This window comes from Lipotes vexillifer, unplaced genomic scaffold, assembly GCF_000442215.2.
Source record: "Lipotes vexillifer unplaced genomic scaffold, Lipotes_vexillifer_v1.1 scaffold1011, whole genome shotgun sequence".
NCBI classification, from domain to species: Eukaryota; Metazoa; Chordata; class Mammalia; order Artiodactyla; family Lipotidae; genus Lipotes; species Lipotes vexillifer.
The window spans coordinates 5157800-5179130 of NW_006787698.1; the positions used below are offsets into that span (position 1 = coordinate 5157800).

A 21331-nucleotide genomic window follows, 5' to 3' on the forward strand; every position below is an offset into this window, starting at 1 on the left:
TCCCAAAGGCTTGCGTTTGGTTCCATCCCTCTATACCTGCCCACCCTTGTCTTGTGGCTCACGGTGACCCTGGGGTTTCTAAACTGCTAGCGGGAAGAGAAGGATACTAATGAATGAGTCCACCATGGGACTCAAGTGAGAGGCCCAGCTGCAGCTGCAGGCAGCATCCTTCAGGACGCAGTGTCCCGAGCCTGGAGGTTATGGCTGACTCTCTTCCCTCGCAGAGCTGTGAGAGGCAGGCAGGATGGCAGGGCAGCTCGGGGTTCTGTCTCCCCTGTGTTCTGTGTAAAATGTAGTTAGTATTTATTTGAAGGTCACATCTGTTAGGTCAAAACAGTGGATAGGGCTTCCCTGGTGGCGCAGTGGTTGAGAGTCCGCCTGCTGATGCGGGGGAAACGGGTTCGTGCCCCGGTCCGGGAAGATCCCACATGCCGCGGAGCGGCTGGGCCCGTGAGCCATGGCCGCTGAGCCTGTGCGTCCGGAGCCTGTGCTCTGCAGCGGGAGAGGCCACAACAGTGAGAGGCCCGCGTACCACAAAAAATAAATAAATAAAAATAAATAAAAACAGTGGATAAAACGGACTCATTCCCCATCCTCATGGGCCCTGAGTTTCAGTGATGGGCATTGAAGGGTTAATTGCTTAAATAGGATTCCGTTGGAGCTGGCGTGGATGAAAGGCAGGCAACTGCTGCTCCTGTGAGGCCACAGCATAGCAAGATCACACCCAGACTCGGCACTCGGACCAGTAGGGGGCTTTGGGGAAGGGGCCTGCAGGCTGAGATCTGGAGGAGGAAGAGGAAGCGAGCCCCATGGGCGAGGAGTGGTGTGGCAGTGAGAGGTGGGGGTTACGGGGAGCTGCCCAGGCCTTGTCAGCCTTGGGGACGAGTTAGTCCCCAGGGCAGTAAACGCCCCGCAGGCTTGTCATCTCCACCTGGAACGGACTCACAACGCAACGCTGTGCCCTGCTTCTTGACTCCCCCCAGGACCCATGGCGAATGCTGCTGCCCCCACAAGCACACCTCAGAAGCTAATCCCCCCGCAGCCAACGGGTCGCCCCTCGCCTGCGCCCCCCGCCGTCCCTCCTGCTGCCTCCCCCGTGATGCCGCCCCAGACACAGTCGCCAGGGCAGCCGGCCCAGCCCGCCCCCATGGTGCCGCTGCACCAGAAGCAGAGCCGCATCACCCCCATCCAGAAGCCACGGGGCCTGGACCCCGTGGAGATCCTGCAGGAGCGGGAGTACAGGTGAGGGTGCTGCCGCCCCCGCCCCCACCCCAGGTCACACATTGTTGTGGTTCACACTTCTAAAGGCCTATGGGGTATGCAGCCAGAGATCACCCTCCTGCCTCTGTCCCCAGCCTCCCAGTTCTCTGGGTCAGTGTGTATCCTTCCAGAGAAATCGAGTATGTATACAGGCAGATGGGTACAAGTGGCTGTATGGTCCCCAAATGGTACCTGATACGTGCACTGTTCCTCCCCTAGCAAAATATCTTAGGGATCATCCCCTATTTGTACAAAATAAGCTCTTCTTTTTTCTGGACACATTCTGCCTGGTGGCCCTACTGTGACTTATTTAGCCAGTGTCTTACCCGAAGGGACGTTTAGGTGGTCTCTGATCTTTCGGCAAAACGATGCCGTAGTAAATACACTTGCATATTTCTCAATTCACATGTGTGCATTTATGTCAGAATAAATTTGTGAACACGGCATAGTTTGGGTGCAGGGGATTTACATGCACGTGGAAATTTCATCAGTTCTGCAAAACTGCCCTCCATGGAGATTGTATGTGTTGGAGTGAAAGTGCTGTTTCACCTCTCCAACACAAGTGTATGATCCAACTTTTGGCTCATCCGGAAGATCCCACATGCCGCGGAGCGGCTGGGCCCGTGAGCCATGGCCGCTGAGCCTGTGCGTCCGGAGCCTGTGCTCTGCAGCGGGAGAGGCCACAACAGTGAGAGGCCCGCGTACCACAAAAAATAAATAAATAAAAATAAATAAAAACAGTGGATAAAACGGACTCATTCCCCATCCTCATGGGCCCTGAGTTTCAGTGATGGGCATTGAAGGGTTAATTGCTTAAATAGGATTCCGTTGGAGCTGGCGTGGATGAAAGGCAGGCAACTGCTGCTCCTGTGAGGCCACAGCATAGCAAGATCACACCCAGACTCGGCACTCGGACCAGTAGGGGGCTTTGGGGAAGGGGCCTGCAGGCTGAGATCTGGAGGAGGAAGAGGAAGCGAGCCCCATGGGCGAGGAGTGGTGTGGCAGTGAGAGGTGGGGGTTACGGGGAGCTGCCCAGGCCTTGTCAGCCTTGGGGACGAGTTAGTCCCCAGGGCAGTAAACGCCCCGCAGGCTTGTCATCTCCACCTGGAACGGACTCACAACGCAACGCTGTGCCCTGCTTCTTGACTCCCCCCAGGACCCATGGCGAATGCTGCTGCCCCCACAAGCACACCTCAGAAGCTAATCCCCCCGCAGCCAACGGGTCGCCCCTCGCCTGCGCCCCCCGCCGTCCCTCCTGCTGCCTCCCCCGTGATGCCGCCCCAGACACAGTCGCCAGGGCAGCCGGCCCAGCCCGCCCCCATGGTGCCGCTGCACCAGAAGCAGAGCCGCATCACCCCCATCCAGAAGCCACGGGGCCTGGACCCCGTGGAGATCCTGCAGGAGCGGGAGTACAGGTGAGGGTGCTGCCGCCCCCGCCCCCACCCCAGGTCACACATTGTTGTGGTTCACACTTCTAAAGGCCTATGGGGTATGCAGCCAGAGATCACCCTCCTGCCTCTGTCCCCAGCCTCCCAGTTCTCTGGGTCAGTGTGTATCCTTCCAGAGAAATCGAGTATGTATACAGGCAGATGGGTACAAGTGGCTGTATGGTCCCCAAATGGTACCTGATACGTGCACTGTTCCTCCCCTAGCAAAATATCTTAGGGATCATCCCCTATTTGTACAAAATAAGCTCTTCTTTTTTCTGGACACATTCTGCCTGGTGGCCCTACTGTGACTTATTTAGCCAGTGTCTTACCCGAAGGGACGTTTAGGTGGTCTCTGATCTTTCGGCAAAACGATGCCGTAGTAAATACACTTGCATATTTCTCAATTCACATGTGTGCATTTATGTCAGAATAAATTTGTGAACACGGCATAGTTTGGGTGCAGGGGATTTACATGCACGTGGAAATTTCATCAGTTCTGCAAAACTGCCCTCCATGGAGATTGTATGTGTTGGAGTGAAAGTGCTGTTTCACCTCTCCAACACAAGTGTATGATCCAACTTTTGGCTCATCCACACTCAAAAAGCCACCTGGCAAGCTCTGCGGTGGATGTTCCTCAAACATCAGTAGTCGCTGGTCGCTTTGCCAAGGCCTCCTGAGCACCGGGCGCTGTGTGAAATGCCTGGTGCACAGTAGGTCTGTATCACCCTGTCCCACACTGCTGGGGGTGCCTGAGATTCACTCCCTGAGCACCTCGTGCTCCCCTGTTTCTCCACTGCATTTATAACCTGTTCAGGGCCGGCCTCCCTTGGTAAATGTCAGCTCCATTAGGGGAGGGGGTTGTGCCTTGTTCACCGTAAATCCCCAGCTGCATCAGTAAATCTGTGCCCATGACTGTCTCTGGAGTGCATCTCCAGCTGTGACGTGCCCTGGAGCCCCAGCCCCTGTACCCAGGCGCCTCCCCGCCTGCTCCATCTGGACAGCTTAAAGATGGCCTGTCCAGATGGCCTTATGCCCCCAGTTTTCCCTTCTCTCTCTGTTCTCATGCAGCAGCTGAATGGACCACGGACCCTTCGGCTCCTTGACCCTCACTTGTACTCCCTCATCCTCAGTGTCTGGTGAACTCTCTCAGCTCCCTTCCCCCCAACGCTGTTCACCCTGCCATCTGGTCTACACCTCCTCCCTGGCCTCCCTGCTCCCATCCTTGCCTGTGCAGTGTTTCCCACACAGCAGTCTGAATTCTCTTTTTACAATTAACTTATATTAGATCTTTTCCCTGGGTTAAAACTGGCTTCCCATTATCCATTGAGTAACCCTTTTCTCTTTAGCCCCTGCCCAATGCTCTGTCCTCATCTACCTGACTGTCCCGGTTCCTCTTTCTGTTGAACAGGTTAGACTTGTTCCTGCCCCAGGGACTTTGCACATGCTCTGCATGACTCTTTGTGGTTATTTAAGCTTCATCGCCAAGGTCCCCACCTTATAGAGGCCCTGCCCCACCCCCGACCCCTCCCCTCCAGGACCCTCCTCGAAGTCCTTCTCCGGAATTACCATAGATACTTAATTTTTAAACTCCTTTATGGCCTGATAATGCTGTGAGCTCCATGAGAGCAACAAACAGCCTTGTTAGTCTTGTTTAGTGCTGAACCCCTTCACCTGGAATGGTCCCTGGCACACAGCAGGTGCTCAATAAGTGTGTGAAAGACCGAGTAAGGAGAGTATCCCATTTGAACTTCAGACCAAGCCTGTAGGGTTGCTCTGAGGGGTCTCCCCACTTCATAGCTGAGGACGCTGAGGCTCACGGGCTAAGTAGATTCCCAGGGCTGGGATGGAGACCCTGGCCCACCTGACTCCAGAGGCTGGCTCCCACTGCTGAAATGCCAGAAACCAGCTGCGCCCTGTCAGGTTTCCGGTTTGCTGTGGCTCCCGAGACCTCTGTGGCTGCCCTCCTGTATGTAGTCTGTGTTGTGTGGCATCCTTTTCTCGGCCATCTCCTGTCTTATGATTCATATCGGCTTCCCTTGAGGGATGGATACTTCTGAGGCTCCAGCTTCAAAGAAAGGGAACAGATAGGTTCCTTGTAAACAGGTGAGACTTCTCATCACCTGTCTTTTTTCTGTCTTTGCGCCCTAGGCTGCAGGCTCGCATCGCACACCGAATTCAGGAACTTGAAAACCTTCCCGGGTCCCTGGCCGGGGATTTGCGAACCAAAGCGACCATCGAGCTCAAGGCCCTGAGGCTGCTGAACTTCCAGAGGCAGGTGGGCGCAGGCGCAGGCCTTTGCTTTCGGAGGAGACTCTTTCTGCCAGCCTTGATGCTTAGATTAAAGAGCCGCTCACTGGGCAGTTATTAAATGTACCCTGACCATTAAAGCCGCTGTGCCGGGACTTCCCTAGCGGTCCAGTGGTTAAGACTTTGCCTTACAATGCAGGGAGTGCAGGTTCGATCTCTGGTCAGGGAGCTAAGATCCCACATGCCTCTCGGCCAAAAAACGGAAACATAAAAAAACAGAAGCAGTATTGTAACAAATTCAATAAAGGCTTTTAAAATGGTCCACATCAAAAAAATCTTAAGAAACAAAAGTCTCAGTGCCCAAGTGCACTTGTTAGCTCACTGTCCCCCTTCCTTTCCATGTCCTGCCCGGTGGAGGGACATTGGGATGAATAAGTGTGGGCCTTCCCTAAGGTGGCAGTGGCTAGCTTGAAGCAGTGTACTTAGATGGGTCTATTTCTTTCTTTCTTTTTTTTTAAATTTTATTTTATTTGGCCATGCTGTGCAGCATGAGGGGTCTTAGTTCCCCGACCAGGGATCAAACCCGTGTCCCCTGCATAGGGAACGCAGAGTCTTGGCCACTGGACCGCCAGGGAAGTCCCTAGATGGGTCTAATTTCTAAGGGTCCTTTAATTTTGAATGACCAATAAGGAAGTTTGTTTGTGGTTGAGGGAGGGCAAAGCTGGAGACCTGAAGGCATGAGCATAGGGCTGTCTGCTGGGTGTCCAGAAGCAGCTCTCTCCTACCCTGTGCATTCCCCGCCTGCGGGCACCCACCACGGGTTCTCCCCACGCACGCGTTTGTGCTCACGGGTCCTCCTGGGAGCGGCTGCCTGCTGCCTGGCTTGCGATATGGAGGTGCGCGTGTTGCATGGATGTTACCGAGTTGTGCCCGTCGCCAGTTTCTCCTCTTCCTTCCCGAAGCTGCGGCAGGAGGTCGTGGTGTGCATGAGGAGGGACACGGCCCTCGAGACGGCCCTCAACGCCAAGGCCTATAAGCGCAGTAAGCGGCAGTCCCTGCGCGAGGCCCGCATCACCGAGAAGCTGGAGAAGCAACAGAAGATAGAGCAGGAGCGCAAGCGCCGGCAGAAGCACCAGGTGTGTCCCCGCAGCCGCAGGCTTGACCGTGTGCCTGAGTCATCAGCTCCGCACTGTCGAGTCTTGGTTTTCCTCTCAACACGATGTCCGAGTCTCTTTTCTGTTCATTATAAGAGTATCCTAGGCACTAAGAATACTTCAGTGGACAAAAACCAAACAGTACGGAAAGGTGGGTCATAATCAAACGCACGTATAACACGTTGGGAGTTAATAGGGTGTAAGGAGACATGAAGCGGGGATAGGGAGCGATGGAGGAGCCCTTTACATAGGACGGTCAGTCAGGGACGGTCTCCCTGAGGATGTGAGGTCTGAGCAGAGCCCCGAGGGAGGAGCTACACCGACGTGTGGACGAGGCTCTTTGCAGACAGAGGGGAGTGTGCCCCAGTGTTCTGTGAAAAACAGTGACCCAGTATAGTCCGAGTGGGGTGAGCGAGGGGGAGGGTGGGAGGAGGTGAGAATGGGGAGGTGATGGGCAGAGCGTGCAGGGCCCTGTGGGCCGGGAGGATGACTTGGGCTTGTGCTATGAGTGAGGTGGGAGCCACGGAGGGTCCTAAGCCATGGAGGGTCCTCAGTCAGTGATCTGACTGAGGTTGTTACAAGATCCGTCAAGGAGACCAAAATCTCTACTCAAGTAGGATTTGGGGTGATTCTGTTTGTTCATTCATTTATGTTCTCTAAAGTTTGCCTCCAAACAGTGTCTGTTACTGGCATAGTTTAAAATAACAGAGAAGTCAATATTCAGTGTTAACTACCGTTAATATCTTAGTATATCATTCTGACCGTTTTTGTCTATATACATATAGTAATGAAAAGTTAAAGAGCTGCCTTTAAAAAATATATACATGCACATTGAGCTGTTTAAAGTATTATTGAAGCATGATTTTAACATATGTATCCATCTCAGTGTGCCCAGCATCCAGTGATTTATGAAACTGTTTCCCTGTTTGGGGACATGCAGCGTACTCTCAGCTTTCCAGTGTTAAAAGTAACACTGGGATAGGCATTCTTGTCCTTGAGTTTTTGGGCCAATCTCTGCTATTTTCCTTAAAATAAATTGCTAGCAGTGAATGATTTGGTGGGAGGGCGGGTGCATTTTGCAGCGGGTGGCAGACACTGCCAGGTTGTCTCAGCCAGGGCATTTGCCCCGTCTGCTGTGCATGAGTGGCGGCGGGCGGAGGGGGGTCCGTTTTCACCACACAGTCCATGCAGAGAATGTTGGGCCTCGTAGGCAGACAGTGTCTCTGTATCATTTTGGTTGCGTCCCCTTGGTTTTCACCCAGCCCCCTTTAAAGTTTCGTCTCACTTGGGGTGACACCACGGCAACTCCTGTCCCATAGTCAGTCTGCTCTTCTGTGTGCGTCCTGCAGGAATACCTCAACAGCATTCTTCAGCACGCCAAGGATTTCAAAGAATATCACAGGTCGGTCACAGGCAAAATCCAGAAACTCACGAAGGCGGTGGCCACATACCACGCCAACACTGAGCGGGAACAGAAGAAGGAGAATGAAAGAATCGAGAAGGAGAGAATGCGGAGGCTCATGGTACAGTTGGCCATCGTGACCCGGGTCCCTTCACGCGGGTGCTGGGTGTCGCAGGCATGGGGGCGGATCAGCCGCCCAGGGTTACACCGGGGCGTTTTGGTGCTCAGAGTTAGAGGCAGGACAGAGAAAGAAAGGGCTTGGGTTTGGGAGTCTGAAAGACCTGACTCCAGACCGTTGCCCACCCACTGACCATCGGTGACCATGTGACCTCAGCTGGTTGACTGGCTGCTCTGTGCTCTCTGGAAGGTGGAGGTGGCACCCCTCCCGGTGGAGGAGCCGCCGATGGTGTGAGCCTGACCTCCCACCCCACCCTTCCCATCTGACCATGTATTATTCGTGGAGGGTTCTCTGACCGGGCCAGTTTTGACAGGCACTGCTGCGTGGACAGGGCCACGTTAGTACGAAGGAGAGTCCCTGCCCCGGTGGGGCTTGTGCTGGCCCTAGAGAGACAGATGCCCAAGCGAGACAGACAAGATAGTTTTGGGTGGTGAAAAGCGCACTGAGGAGAACAAAGCAGGGCCAGGGAGTGGGGGTTGACTGGGTGTTACAGGCAGGGTAGGCGTGACCCACGAATGCGGAGATCCAGGGGAAGCACCTGCCGGCAAAGAGGAGCTGAGGGCAAAGGCCTGAGGCGGGAAGAAGCCGTGTGTGAGGCTCAGCCAGCGGCCCCTGGAACAACGTGGCATGGGGGCAGAGTGAGGTCCCGGAGTCAGCCACGCGGGGCCTTGCACGCCACGGGGAGGGCTTTGGATTTAATTCTGACCATGATGGGGAGCCGCGGGAGGCTGTAAGCTGGGAGGGCGGTTGGGGGGGCGACATGATCCGATGTGTTCTCAGAAAGCCGGGGCAGGCGGTCTGTGGGAGAGCGGTGGCTCGGACAAGGTGGAGAGAAGGGTTGGGATTTGGGTGTGTTTGTGGACATAGGGGACAGAGCTTTTAAATGGCTCCTGGCAGGACCATGTCTGTCCAGCAGGTCCCCAAGGAGCCTGGCCCGGGGCGGGAACTGGGGAAGTTCCGAAGGGGAGTCAGTAGTTATGTGAAAGCTGTGAATATAGCACAGCCCCGGGTGTGAGCTCAGTGCTCCCTAAATGTGGGTCCGGCTGCCGGTTAACTGCAGCCCCGCGGGCTTCTTGAGCCTGGTTTGCCCGCCCTGGGCGCTGGTGGCCGAGCGTGTCACGGGCGCGCGCCATAACCACACGCTTCCGCAGGCCGAGGACGAGGAAGGGTACCGCAAGCTCATCGACCAGAAGAAGGACAAGCGCCTGGCCTACCTCCTGCAGCAGACGGACGAGTACGTGGCTAACCTCACGGAGCTGGTGCGGCAGCACAAGGCCGCCCAGGTCGCCAAGGAGAAGAAGAAGAAGAAGAAGAAGAAGGTGCGCGCGGCGGGGCTGGAGCGCCCGCGAGCGCCCGCGCGCCGGCCTGCCCGGCCGGGGGGTGACTGTCTCTCTCTCTCCTTCCAGAAGGCAGAAAACGCTGAAGGACAGACACCTGCAATCGGACCCGATGGCGAGGTGAGGAACCAGGGGTTTCTTCTGTGGAAATGCCAGCCCAGCCCCAGAGGTTAGGTCTATTTCACCCTTAAAAAATTTTTTTTCTTCCTTTGAAATTATAAAAGTACATGGCAATGGTGAAAATCCACATAGGTCCCCTGCCACACTCCACCCTTCCTCGCTCCCACTGCCCAGAGAGAATATTGTTTACTGTTGGGTGCGTTTCCTTCCAGAGCTTTTTCTGTGCACGTGCTGTTATTTATTTCTCAGTTTTCCCTTGAAAGTTCCAGGCTCACGGGAGAGGTGTAAGAACAGTGCAGAGAGTTCCTGCATACTCTCCACCCAGATTCCCACTTTTCGCGTGTCATTAGTTTTTCCTAAACCATTCGAGGGTCGGATGCACACGTGAGGTTTTTTTAACCCCTCTGTGTGTTTCACTGTGTACATCCTACAAGCAAAGCTGTTCTTTTCCACAGCTGTGCAGTGATCAAAACCAGGAAATGAACACTGACGCGACACTGTGATCTAATTCACAGCCCTTGTTAAGGCTTCACAGTTGACCCTCCAGTGTCCTTCACAGCAGCAGAAAACCCTGAAGTGACGCCGGGTCCTTCTCCGTGCGTCATATCCGGAGTGTGTGGCGTAGATTTCTTCCCCCACTGGTGATACTGACCTTTTGGTGGCTGCAGAGGTGTCTCCAGCTGTAAAGACTAAGTACCTTGTGCAGAGATACTCAGACTATGTAAAGATAACGTGATTCCTCAGACTTTCCTCGGCTGTTTCATCATCTGTGGTCTTTGCCTGTATCAGTTTTTGCCATAAGGGTTACAAAATGGTGATGTTTTTTTCCCTCGTCTTTTCTTCTGCATTTATTAGTTGACTTTCTGCAGGAAGGAGAAGCCTTCCCTTCTTTTTTATTTGGCTTGTTCATAGTTTGGCAACCCTTGGTACTGACTCATGGATTCTTATTTAGTTTAACGGATTTACTTAGTTTAATCCTGCACTATTATTATGTATTTTGATGCTCAAATTGTTCCATCTTGGACCAGTAGGAGCCCCTTCACATTGGCTCCTGCCTGCTTTTCATGTGTCCCCATCGTTCTTTGAGGGGTTTCTGACTTCCTCGCACACGAAAATGGCCCAGGCTCATCTTCCGCTTTCTCTGTCCGAGTCCTGGACTCGGTCATTTCTCCAAGGAGCCCTGATTCCTTTAATCAGAGAAGAATGTTTGGAAACCATGATCTAGATGTGTTCGTTGCTACTGAGTTGACATTGCTTCTGGGCCCTCTCAGTGGACAGCTCTAGGAAACAGATGTGTGTATGCACACACATCCACCTTGCTAGTTATATATATTAACTAGTTATATATATTAAAAATACTGAGGTCACACTGATACTTCCAGTTCTAATCCAGTACCACGGGGTTCTTTCTCTCCTTCTCCCTGTCCACGTTATAATAGCCCAAAACCTGACCCCCATCTGCCACGAGATAGGCCCTCATTTCCTCAGTCCTAGACTGTGCAGGAAGTACATTCAGAATGGCTAACATGTACCCCTCTGCAAAAGAAACCTCCTGGCTAGGGGCTTTCCTGGTGGCACAGTGGTTAAGAATCCACCTGCCAGTGCAGGGGACACGGGTTCAAGCCCTGGTCCGGGAAGATCCCACATGCTGCCGAGCAACTAAGCCTGTACACCACAACTACTGAGCCTGTGCTCTAGAGCCCTTGAGCCACAACTGCTGAGGCTACATGCCACAACTACTGAAGCCCGTGCACCTAGAGCCCATGCTCCACAACAGGAGAAGCCACTACAGTGAGAAGCCCGCGCACCGCAACGAAGAGTAGCCCCTGCTCCCCGCAACTAGAGAAGGCGTGCATGCAGCAACGAAGACCCAGTGCAGCCAAAAATTAATAAATAAAATAAATAAATTTATTAAAAAATAGAAAGAAACCTCCTAGCTAGAGGTCAGTGTTTGTCTGAAGTTGAAAGTACATGCTCCAGATACTGCATTCAGAAGATTAGTTCTCCCCTTGTACCCCCGTTAGTGAGGCTCCCCGCAGCGCTTGTTGGTTTTATTTATTTACTCCTCATTTCTTTATTTAGGATGTGAAATACTAGCCTGGTTCCAAAAGTCAGAACCGTGCAGTGAGGCCCACTCAGAGAGGGGTTGCTGTCCCCACACACGAGTCTTTTCCACGGCACTCTTGTCCGCCTCCTCTCGGTTAACACACTAGTGTGAAAGAAGGCTGCATAGTGAGGTGTAAATGCAAGGTGTGGCCTTTACCACCTCCTCCAACCCCTCCTCGGTCCCCCTTCCCAGAGAGAAACCTGAGTAACCTTCGGTGTGTTTGCTCTGGGACCTTTTCCGTACCTGCGTCTCCAGGTGGTTTTCTTTTCCCCGCCTGGTATTGTATCTTAGTCTTTCCAAGTTAGCTCATGTACACTTACCTGACTCTTTCTAATGCCACCGTATTAGAGAGGTGGCTAGCGCTTGCTTCTCTGACTTATAAATGTAATACTTCCAGGAAAAAAATGATAATGATAACATGAAATGTAAATGTAATGATAACATGAAAAGTAGAAGCCCCCATGGTGCCTGTTCTCTCATAAGCATGCATGTTGATCCCTGTGATGTCTCTCTCTGTATCTTTCCAGAAACCTTTGTGCTTATATTCTCTTTGTTTTGTTTTGGGGCCATTTGGGTCAGTCTACACATAGCAAGACTTTTCCTGCTTAGCAGGTATCTTGGACCACTTGCCATATCAAGCCATTAGTTCTTTCATTTTATTGTATTGATGTACTAGCATCTCTTTCATCGTTCACATTGATACCTATCTAAGTTGCTTCCCATCTGTAGCTGTTAGATCCTGCACTGAACAGCTCTGATGGACCACCATATGTCCCCTCCCCTATGGGTGGCTATTTCCATTGTTTCCTTTCTTTCTATCCCACACATTGTTGTAATGAGCCCCCTTGCTCTCTTAGCTGGGCTGCCATAACAAAACACCATAGCCTGTGTGGCTTTTTTTTTTTTTTACCACATGGCACACGGGATCTTAATTCCCCGACCGGGGGTTGAACCCGCACCCCCTGCAGTGGAAGCACAGAGTCTTAACCACTGGAGCTCCAGGGAAGTCCCTTTTGTTTTTTTTGTTCTTGTTTTTGTTTTGTTTTGTTTTTTGGTAGCCTGCGTGGCTTAAACAGCAGAAATATACGTTCTTATAGTTCTGGAGGCTGGAAATTGGAGATCAAGGAGCAGCAAGGTTGGTTCCTGATGAGGACTGTCTTCCCGGCTTGTAGACTGCTGCCTTCTGGCTGTGTCCTCACATGGGGGGAGAGAGAGCAAGCGCTGGTGTTTCTTCTTATGGGGGCACTAATGCCATCCTGAGGGCCCCACCCATATGACCTAATTTAATCCTGATTACCCGCCAAGGGCCCCATCTCCAAATACAGTGACATTGGAGAGCTGGGGCTTGAGCATATGAATTTTGGAGGGGACACAGTCCAGTCCGTAGCAGATGGCACGCTTTTTCCCGTTGGCCTGATTCCCAGAAATGAATGACTATAGTGATTAACTCAAATAATATTCTTATTTCACATGATTTTATTTGAAACGTTAAGTTGAATTTTTTAAGAGAAATGTGGGCTGGCATTTTACTGCAGTGCTAAGCCTTCACACGGCCATTTGTGGCTTTCAAGGGGGAAGTCACATCGCAGGAAAGTGTGACTCGGGGAATTCTGTTGGGGAATCACTGCAGCTGCTCATCCTGTTTAGTAACGGGAACCATCACTTGATGATGGCTGTTGATTGTCCTTGTTCTCACCCAGTGGTTCGCAGCCTTGGCTGAACATCAGGATCAGCTGGGGAGCTTTTGAAAACCAGAGAGGCCCAAGCCTCACCCCAGAGCAGTTCTGTCAGGATTCTGGGTGTGGGGACATCCCGGCATCAGCACCATAACCGCTCTGAGGAAGGACTCAGGGGTGAAAGTCACTGATTGAGGCAGCCTGCAGAGCTCATTCTTGGGGCGTGGGGTTTCTGTTCCCCTTCATGGTGGGCCACTTTAAGGGTGAGATTTTAACCTGCATGGAGACTAATCTCTGCTGTGGGTCAGTGTTGATGGAGGGAGGCGTGGGAGGTGTAAGTTCCTGGTAGATGCAAACAAAGGCTTCCATCCTCATCCTCGTCCTGAAGGTTTTCACCAGGAAATGTGGAGGAGCTGATGAAGGGGAAAACTTCATCCCAAATTGGTATCTCAGGAAATTGAGGAATTCCATATTTGTTGCTACAAGGAAGTTTTATTTTTCAAATATTCTGGTTAGCTGTTTAACAGAAAAGAATGAGGACCCTTGTTGCAGTCTACAGATACAATATAAATTGAATAGCTCAAGGACCAGAAAAATGGGAATAGCGTAGTCACTTGGGTAAAAGAGGAAGGAGTACGTAAGTCCGTGTTCCTTATGTGTGGAATTGATCTGGGAGAACACACGAGAAAATGATGCTGGTGGGCGCCTGTGAAGAGGAACTGTTGGGCAGGGCGATAGGGAGGGAGAGTACACACTCTATACTCTTGAATTGGAACTATATGTTACCTATTTGAAAATTAAAACGTGGATATCAGTTCCTTCCAAGAAACAACTGTCATCAGTGGGTTATATGTATGTTTTTACTGAATTGTTAATATGCAGTTAACCCATCTCCACAACCACTGGTCACATTGGTGTGCTGTTTTCTGGGTGTGGAGTTGGGAGGTCACTTCCCCAGTTGGCCGTGGTTAGCGGGGCGCCCAAGGTATAGACTCTACGGGACCTCAAGTCACACGTGTGACTTTTTCAGCCTCTGGATGAGACCAGCCAAATGAGCGACCTTCCGGTGAAAGTGATCCACGTGGAGAGTGGGAAGATCCTCACGGGCACAGACGCACCCAAAGCAGGGCAGCTGGAGGCCTGGCTGGAAATGAACCCGGGGTGAGTGGGGCTTCGTGTTCCAGAGGCAGCCAGGATCCTGAGTCACTGGTCGGCCTCATTCCAGGGGAGCTGGAAGCTGGGGGTGATCCTGCTTACATTTGGAAACAGGCCAATTTGCTAAGGAAAGTGAATCATGCTGGTTCTGGGGAGATTTATATTAAAATGCTGATTTTTTTTTTTTTTTTTTTTAGGTATGAAGTAGCTCCAAGATCTGATAGTGAAGAGAGTGGCTCAGAGGAAGAGGAGGAGGTAAGAGTTCATTTCCTGGCTGTCGAGGCCCACAGTGCTGTGTGGTGTGACCTCTACCCACAGCAGGCACAGTGGTGATCCTCTCCCGCTCCAGCCAGGCATCGAATGGGGCAGGAGATAGGCACACGGGCAGTGGGTGAGGCTGAAAGTTGGTGCTTTAGAGCTGCACTGTCCAGTACCGTGGCCTCTAGCCACACATGACTGTTTCCACTTTCACTTAATTAAGTAAAATGTAAATGTCCTCACTCATATGTCCTCAGTCGTAGGGGCCACATTTCAGGCGCCCAAACAGCTCTCCCCTCCAGAAAATATTGGTATGAAGTAGTGAGCATGAAATCATACACATGTTGGCCCCTTGTAATCTATTCTTTGGCAGTGTTACAGGTGGTCGCATTTGTTGTGTATGTTCTCTAAATCATTTAATTATGCCACGTTATGGTGATTTTTGGATGTTTGCTGGTTGACAGAGCTCTGATGAGAGCCTTGTTCCTCTGTCTGTCCTGGGTGGCCTCCTCGGGAAGGGTGACTCAGAGGGAGCCCGGGGATGCAGTGTCCGAAAGCAGGGCTCGTTTTCCACAGTTAGCATCCAGAAGGGTGCTGTCCTGCACTCCCCCTTCAGCTGGGGTAAGAGTGTCTCACAAGGCTTTAAAAAAGCTCTGGCCACCTCCGTAAGATTTTAAAAAGGGAATTTTAATGGGCAGATATTTGCTTATTAAGGTTGAACATTTTTTCAGGTGTTACTATTTAGATTTCTTCTGTGAATGGTTTGCTTCATTTGTCCATTTCTAATCAGTTGTGGTTTTTTACTGGATTTTTAAGTGTTCTTTATGTATTTACCCCAGCCTGAAATCAGCTTGGTGTTCACCTATATCTTTCTTTTGGTTTGTCCTCTTACCTCTTCAGGTCATCTGGAATTTATTTTGTGTAGGGCTTGAGATGGCGCCCTTTTTTCCCCTTCCCAGTAGTAGTGTTAAGCCAGTTGGTATACTGTTAGTCCATCCCTTCCCCATTGATCTGTGATATTTTAAAAAAACTAATATTAAAGACACACTGGTGTCTTTTTAGGGTCACATGTTCAGTTTCTTCTTCTTTTTTCTTTTATAATTTATTTTTCTGGTTTTTATTTTATTTAATTTTTTTTTTAATTGAGGTATAGTTGATGTACTGTTCATGTTCTTTTAAAGTTCTAATAATTCTTAGACCAGTAACATTTTGTTGTAATTTTTTAAACAGCTTTATGGAGATATAATTTACATATGTAAAATGCACCCACAGTAAGAGTACAATTCAGTGATTTTTTAGTGAATTTATAGAGTTGCGCAACCATTACTCTACACTAGCTTTAGAACGTTTCTGTCACCCCAAATGACATCTCACCCATTTACAGTTGGTTCTCGCTAACTCCTCCAGCCCCAGGAAACCACTGGTCTGCTCTGTCTCTATAGATTTGCCATTTCCGGAATTTCACATAAATGGAATTATACAACATGTAGTATCTTGTGTCTGGCTTATTTTATGTGGCGTGTTTTTGATTTTCATCCATGTTGTCTGTACATCAAAAGTTTGTTTTAGGGCTTCCCTGGTGGCGCAGTGGTTAAGAGTCTGCCTGCCGATGCAGGGGACACGGGTTCGTGCCCCGGTCCGGGAAGATCCCACATGCCGCGGAGCGGCTGGGCCCGTGAGCCATGGCCGCTGAGCCTGCGCGTCCGGAGCCTGTGCTCTGCAACGGGAGAGGCCACAACAGTGAGAGGCCCGCGTACAGCAAAAAAAAAAAAAAAAAAGTTTGTTTTACATCACTAATTATTAGAGAAATGCAAATCAAAGCTACAATGAGGTACCACCTCACACCGGTCAGAATGGCCATCATTAAAAAGTCTACAAATAACAAATGCTGGAGAGGGTGTGGAGAGAAGGGAACCCTCCTGTGCTGCTGGTGGGAATGTAAACTGGTACAGCCACTGTGGAGAATAGTATGGAGTTTCCTCAAAAAACTAAAAATAGAGTTGCCATATGATCCAGCAATCCCACTCCTGGGCATTTATCTGGACAAAACTATAATTCAGAAAGATACGTGCATCCCTCTGTTCATAGCAGCACTATTTAGCAGCAAGGTCCTACACCTAGGAAGCTGTATTTAATATCCTGTAATAAACCATAATGGAAAAGCAAAAAAAAAAAAGAAAATATCCTATGCTTTGAAGGTGTAGATTTAACCCTTATATGCATATTTCCAAACCTATCAAACTCAACTTATCAAAATTTTTGATTAGATATGTACATTTTACTCTAAGTAATTTCTATCTCAATTAAAAAATATTTTTAAAATAAATGGAGAAACCATTAATAAAAGTTAAGGTCTTAAAAAAAAAGTTTGTTTTATTCCTGAGTCATGTTCCATTGTATAGATATACCACACTTTGTTTACCCATACACCAGTTGGTGGGCATTTGTGTTTTTTTCCATTTTCTGCTATTATGAATAACATTGCTGTGAACGTTCACATACATGTCCTTGTGTGGACATACGTTTTCATTTCTCTTGGGTAGATACTTAGGAGTGGCATTGCTGGGTCATATGGTAAGTTTATGTTTAACTTTTTAAGGAATTGACAAACTGTTGCCTGAAGTAGTTGTACCTTTTCACAGGTTCCAGTTTCTCCATATCCTTGTCAACGCTTGGCGTTATCTGTTCTTTACATTATGTAGCCATCCTTGTGGGTGTGTAGTGGTATCTTGTGGTTTTACTTTGCATTTTCTTAGTAAATAATGATGTTGAGCATCTTTTCAAATGTTTATGCACCATTCAGATATCTTCTTTGGTGAAAATCTATTGAAATCTTTTGCCCATTTTTAATTCGGTTGTTTGTTATCTCATCATTGAGTCTTAAGAATGCTTTATATATTCTTGATACGTGTCCCTGATCAGATATGTAGCTTGCAAACATCTTCTCCCAGTCTGTTTGCTTTTCTTTTCCCTCAGTGATGTCTTTTGAAATTCAAAAACGTTTCATTTTGATGAAATCCATTTATCGATTTTTTTCTTTTATGAATTGTGCCTTTGGTGTTGTATCTAAGAGCTGTTTGAAGTCACGAAGGTTTTTCTCTTATGTTTTCCTCTAGAAGTTTTATATTTAAGCTCTCACATTTAGGGTCATAATTGAGTTGATTTCTGTGTATGGTTTGAGGTACAGGTCTAAGTTTTTGTTTTTGTTTTTGTTTTTTTTTGCCATGGATAACCTTCTTACCCAGCACCAGTTGATGAACAGACTGTTCTTTCTCCCATGAATAGTCTTGGTAACTTTGTGGGAAATCAGTTGACCATAAAATTAAGGGTTTGTTTCTGATGCTCAGTGTTTTCCTGTTGATTAGTATGTCTGTGTTTGTGCCACTACCACACTGTCTTGTATTACAAGTTTTGAAATCAGGTAGTGTTAGTCCTCCAGCTTGTTTGCTCTATTGGCTATGCTAGGTACTTTGCATTCCCACATACACTTTAGGATCAGCTCATCAGTTACTACAAAAAGGCTTGCTGGGATTTTTATTGGGATTGTGTTGAATATAGAGATCAGTTTTGGGAGAATCACGTCCTAACAATATTTAGTTTTCCAGTCCATGAACATGAGATGTCTCTCTATTTATTTTGATCATCTTTAATTTCTCTTAGCAATGATTTGTAGTTTTCAGAGTATAGGTTTTGCTTTTTTTGTTGTTAAATTTATTCTTAAATATTTTATTCCTTTTATGCTACTAGGAATAGAATTGTTTCCTTGATTTTATTTTTTGATGTGTTGTTGCTATTACGTGGAAATACAGTTTTATATGTATATTTTTAAAATGTTAATCTTGTGTTCTGCGCACTTGCTGAACTCATATTGGTAATTCCAATAGGATTTTTTGTTTGTTTGTTTGATTCCTTAGGATTTTCACATGCAGGATTATGTCATTCATAAATAACCATAATTCTTCAATACTTCTTCCTTTCCCCTCTGTGTGCCTTTAATCTTTAATTTCCTTATCTTGCCTTATTGCACTGTCTAGATCCTCCGGTACAACATTGAATAGAAGTGTCTAGAGCAGATATCATTAGTTTGATTTTGATCTTAAGGGTTATGCAGTTAGTCTGTCACTATTGTTTGGTGTTAGCTGTAGATTTTTCATGGATGCCCTTTATCAGGTTGAGTAAATCCTCTTCCGTTCCTAGTTTATTGAGAGTTTTTAGCATGTGTGAGCTAGATTTTATCTCATACTTTTTCTATTAAGTTGATCATTTGATTTTTTTAAATTTATTTATTAATTTTTATTTTTGGCCGCGTTGGGTCTTCATTGCTGCGTGCGGGCTTTCTCTAGTTGCGGTGCGTGGGGGCTACTCTTCGTTGCGGTGTGCGGGCTTCTCATTGCGGTGGCTTCTCTCGTTGCAGAGCACAGGCTCTAGGGGCGTGGGCTTCAGTAGTTGCGGCACGTGGCCTCAGTAGTTGTGGCTCAAGGGCTTAGTTGCTCCCCGGCATGTGGGATCTTCCCAGACCAGGGCTTGTACCCGTGTCCCCTGCACTGGCAGGCGGATTCTTAACCGCTGCTCCAACAGGGAAGTCCCTGATTTTTTTTTTAATTTAAATTAATTTTTAAAATTTAATTAATTTATTTATTGGCTGCATTGGGTCTTCATTGCTGCATGGGGGCTTTCTCTAGTTGTGGCAAGTGGGGGGACTCTTCGTTGCAGTGCACGGGCCTCTCATTGCACTGGTCTCTCTTGTGGTGGAGCACGGAATTTAGGCACGTGGGCTTCAGCAGTTGTGGCACGTGGGCTCAGCAGTTGTGGCTCACAGGCTCAGTAGTCATGGCGCACGGGCCTAGTTGCTCCACGGCATGTGGGATCATCCTGGACCAGGGCTCGAATCCGTGTCCCCTGCATTGGCAGGTGGATTCTTAACCACTGCGCCACCAGGGAAGTGCAAATTTTTTACTATATTTTTTAAGTTATTTTCTTTGTAGTTGCTCCAGGGATTATGATATGCATCTTAATTTATCATCATATGCTTCAGGTTAATGCTAACTACATTCTGGTAAAATATGGAAATTTTGTTCTAGCTTAGCTCCATTTGTTCTTCTTTTGTGCTGTCATTGTCACATATGTTACATCTATATATGTTATAAACCCAACAATACAGTCTTCTAATTAATACCTGATATAATCTTATGACTTAGTCTAAAGAAGTTGGGAAAGAAGAAATAAGGGAAAATGTATTTATAGAGTCTTTTATATTGATACATGCATCTACCATTTCTGGTGGTTTTTATTTCTCCTTATGGATTCAATTTACTATCACCTATCATTTCCTTTCAGCTTGAAAGACTTCTTTTTTTTAAACGATTTTTAAAAATCAAAGTATAATTTACAATGTTGTGTTAGTTTCATGTGTACAGCAAAGCGATTCATTTATACGTACGTGTGTGTATGTATATTCTTTTTCAGATTCTTTTCCATTGCAGGTTATTGCAAGATATTGAATAATATTGAAAGATTTCTTTTACCATTTATTATAAGGCATGTCTGCTAGCAACAAATTCTCTCAGCCTTTGTTTTTCTGGGAATGTATTTCTTTAGCTTTCATTTTCAAAGATAGTGTAGCTGGACATAGAATTCTTTGTTGACAGTCTTTTTCCTTTTGAATATGTCATTCCACTACTTCCTGGTCTCCTGTTTCAGATGAAAGTCTAGCTACTAATTATATGGATGCTCCTTTGTACTTGATGATTCATTTTCTCTTTCTTGCTTTCAAGATTTTCTGTTTGTCTTTGGCTTTTAGAAGTTTGTGAACTCTCTCTTTGTGTTTATTCTCGTTAGTGTTTGTTCAGGTTCTTGGCTCTGTAGAGTCATGTTTTTCATCAGATTTGGGAAGTTTATCATTTCTGTCTTCTATTGAGACTCTGTATTTGTTGATTCATTCCACTTAAAGATGGTTTCCTTTATTTTGAACATATTTACAATAGCTTTGAACACATATATAGTAATAGCTGCTTGTAAGATTGTATGCTAAGTCCAACATCTAGGAACAGAGACAGGCTCAACCGACTGTCTTTTCCGCTGAGTTCGTATCACATTCTCCTCCTTTTTGTTTGTCTTGTAATGAATGTTTAGTGGAAGGCTATTTTAGCCACTCTGGATTCTGACTTCCACCCCTGTGCGTTCTTTTTGGTGTTTTTGTTTGTTTAGTAAATTATCTAGGCTGAATCTGTGGAATGTTTTCCCAGGGTGTGTGCTGCCTTTGGTGTCTCTGCTCAGTTTATTGTTTTTGTTTTTTTCTCATTTTTAGTTTTAATCCTGGCTCTCTAGGAGCGGGTTGTGTTTCTTCATAACTTAGTAGTCTTTCAGTGACTGGGGACAGTTTGTACTCAAGCACCTTGAGCCAGTAAGGCTTCTTTCTCCAGCCAGTGGATCAGTGTGTGTAGAAGAACACATTCCAAGTTTGGGCCATTTTCAAGCCCACCCTGGCTTTTACTTTCTGCTGGGCCCTTTCTCCCTTTCTCGTTTCCTCTGTGCATGTGCACAGCCCTCAGCCAGTAATATGCTTTCCTCACCCATGGCTGAGGTCCTCACCTCCACTGACAGTGCTGCTGGCCTGGGCATCGTCCACTGCTACAAAATGACTAAGTCCCCATCAGCCTCAGCTGCCAGGCCTCATGGCTTGCCCACCCTGGGAGAACTTTCACATCAGAACTGGGAGCTGAGGGTAGGAGAGATGAAAGCACCCCCAAGTAAGAACTCTACAGACTCCCGCTCTTCTTGCCCAAGGCTCAGCAGTTTTTTCAGTGTTAATGCTTCTCAGACTCCTAGGGCTCTGAAATGGTTGCCTGTGCTACTTTTGTCCAGCTTTAAAGTCACTTTTTTTTTTTTTTTTTTTTTAATATAAGTCAGACCTCGGGCAGGGCTGTCAAGCAGCCCCACCTTTCTCCCCACCTACTCCCCAGGAGAACCAGGGGAATTCTTTTTTTTTTTTTTTTTTTAATAAATTT

At 47.9% G+C, this 21331-nt stretch overlaps 1 protein-coding gene across 1 annotated transcript in view; it reads left to right on the forward strand.

Annotated features, from left to right (window-relative positions):
• SMARCA4 (SWI/SNF related BAF chromatin remodeling complex subunit ATPase 4) overlaps window positions 1-21331 on the forward strand; it is a 91245-nt gene that overhangs the window by 19119 nt on the left and 50795 nt on the right. The window contains exons 6-13 of the mRNA XM_007460759.1: window positions 984-1242; window positions 4839-4965; window positions 5900-6073; window positions 7441-7614; window positions 8823-8990; window positions 9078-9128; window positions 13942-14072; window positions 14264-14365. Of these exons, the coding sequence (XP_007460821.1) occupies window positions 984-1242; window positions 4839-4965; window positions 5900-6073; window positions 7441-7614; window positions 8823-8990; window positions 9078-9128; window positions 13942-14072; window positions 14264-14365 (1186 nt within the window). The remainder of the gene's footprint in view (window positions 1-983; window positions 1243-4838; window positions 4966-5899; window positions 6074-7440; window positions 7615-8822; window positions 8991-9077; window positions 9129-13941; window positions 14073-14263; window positions 14366-21331) is intronic.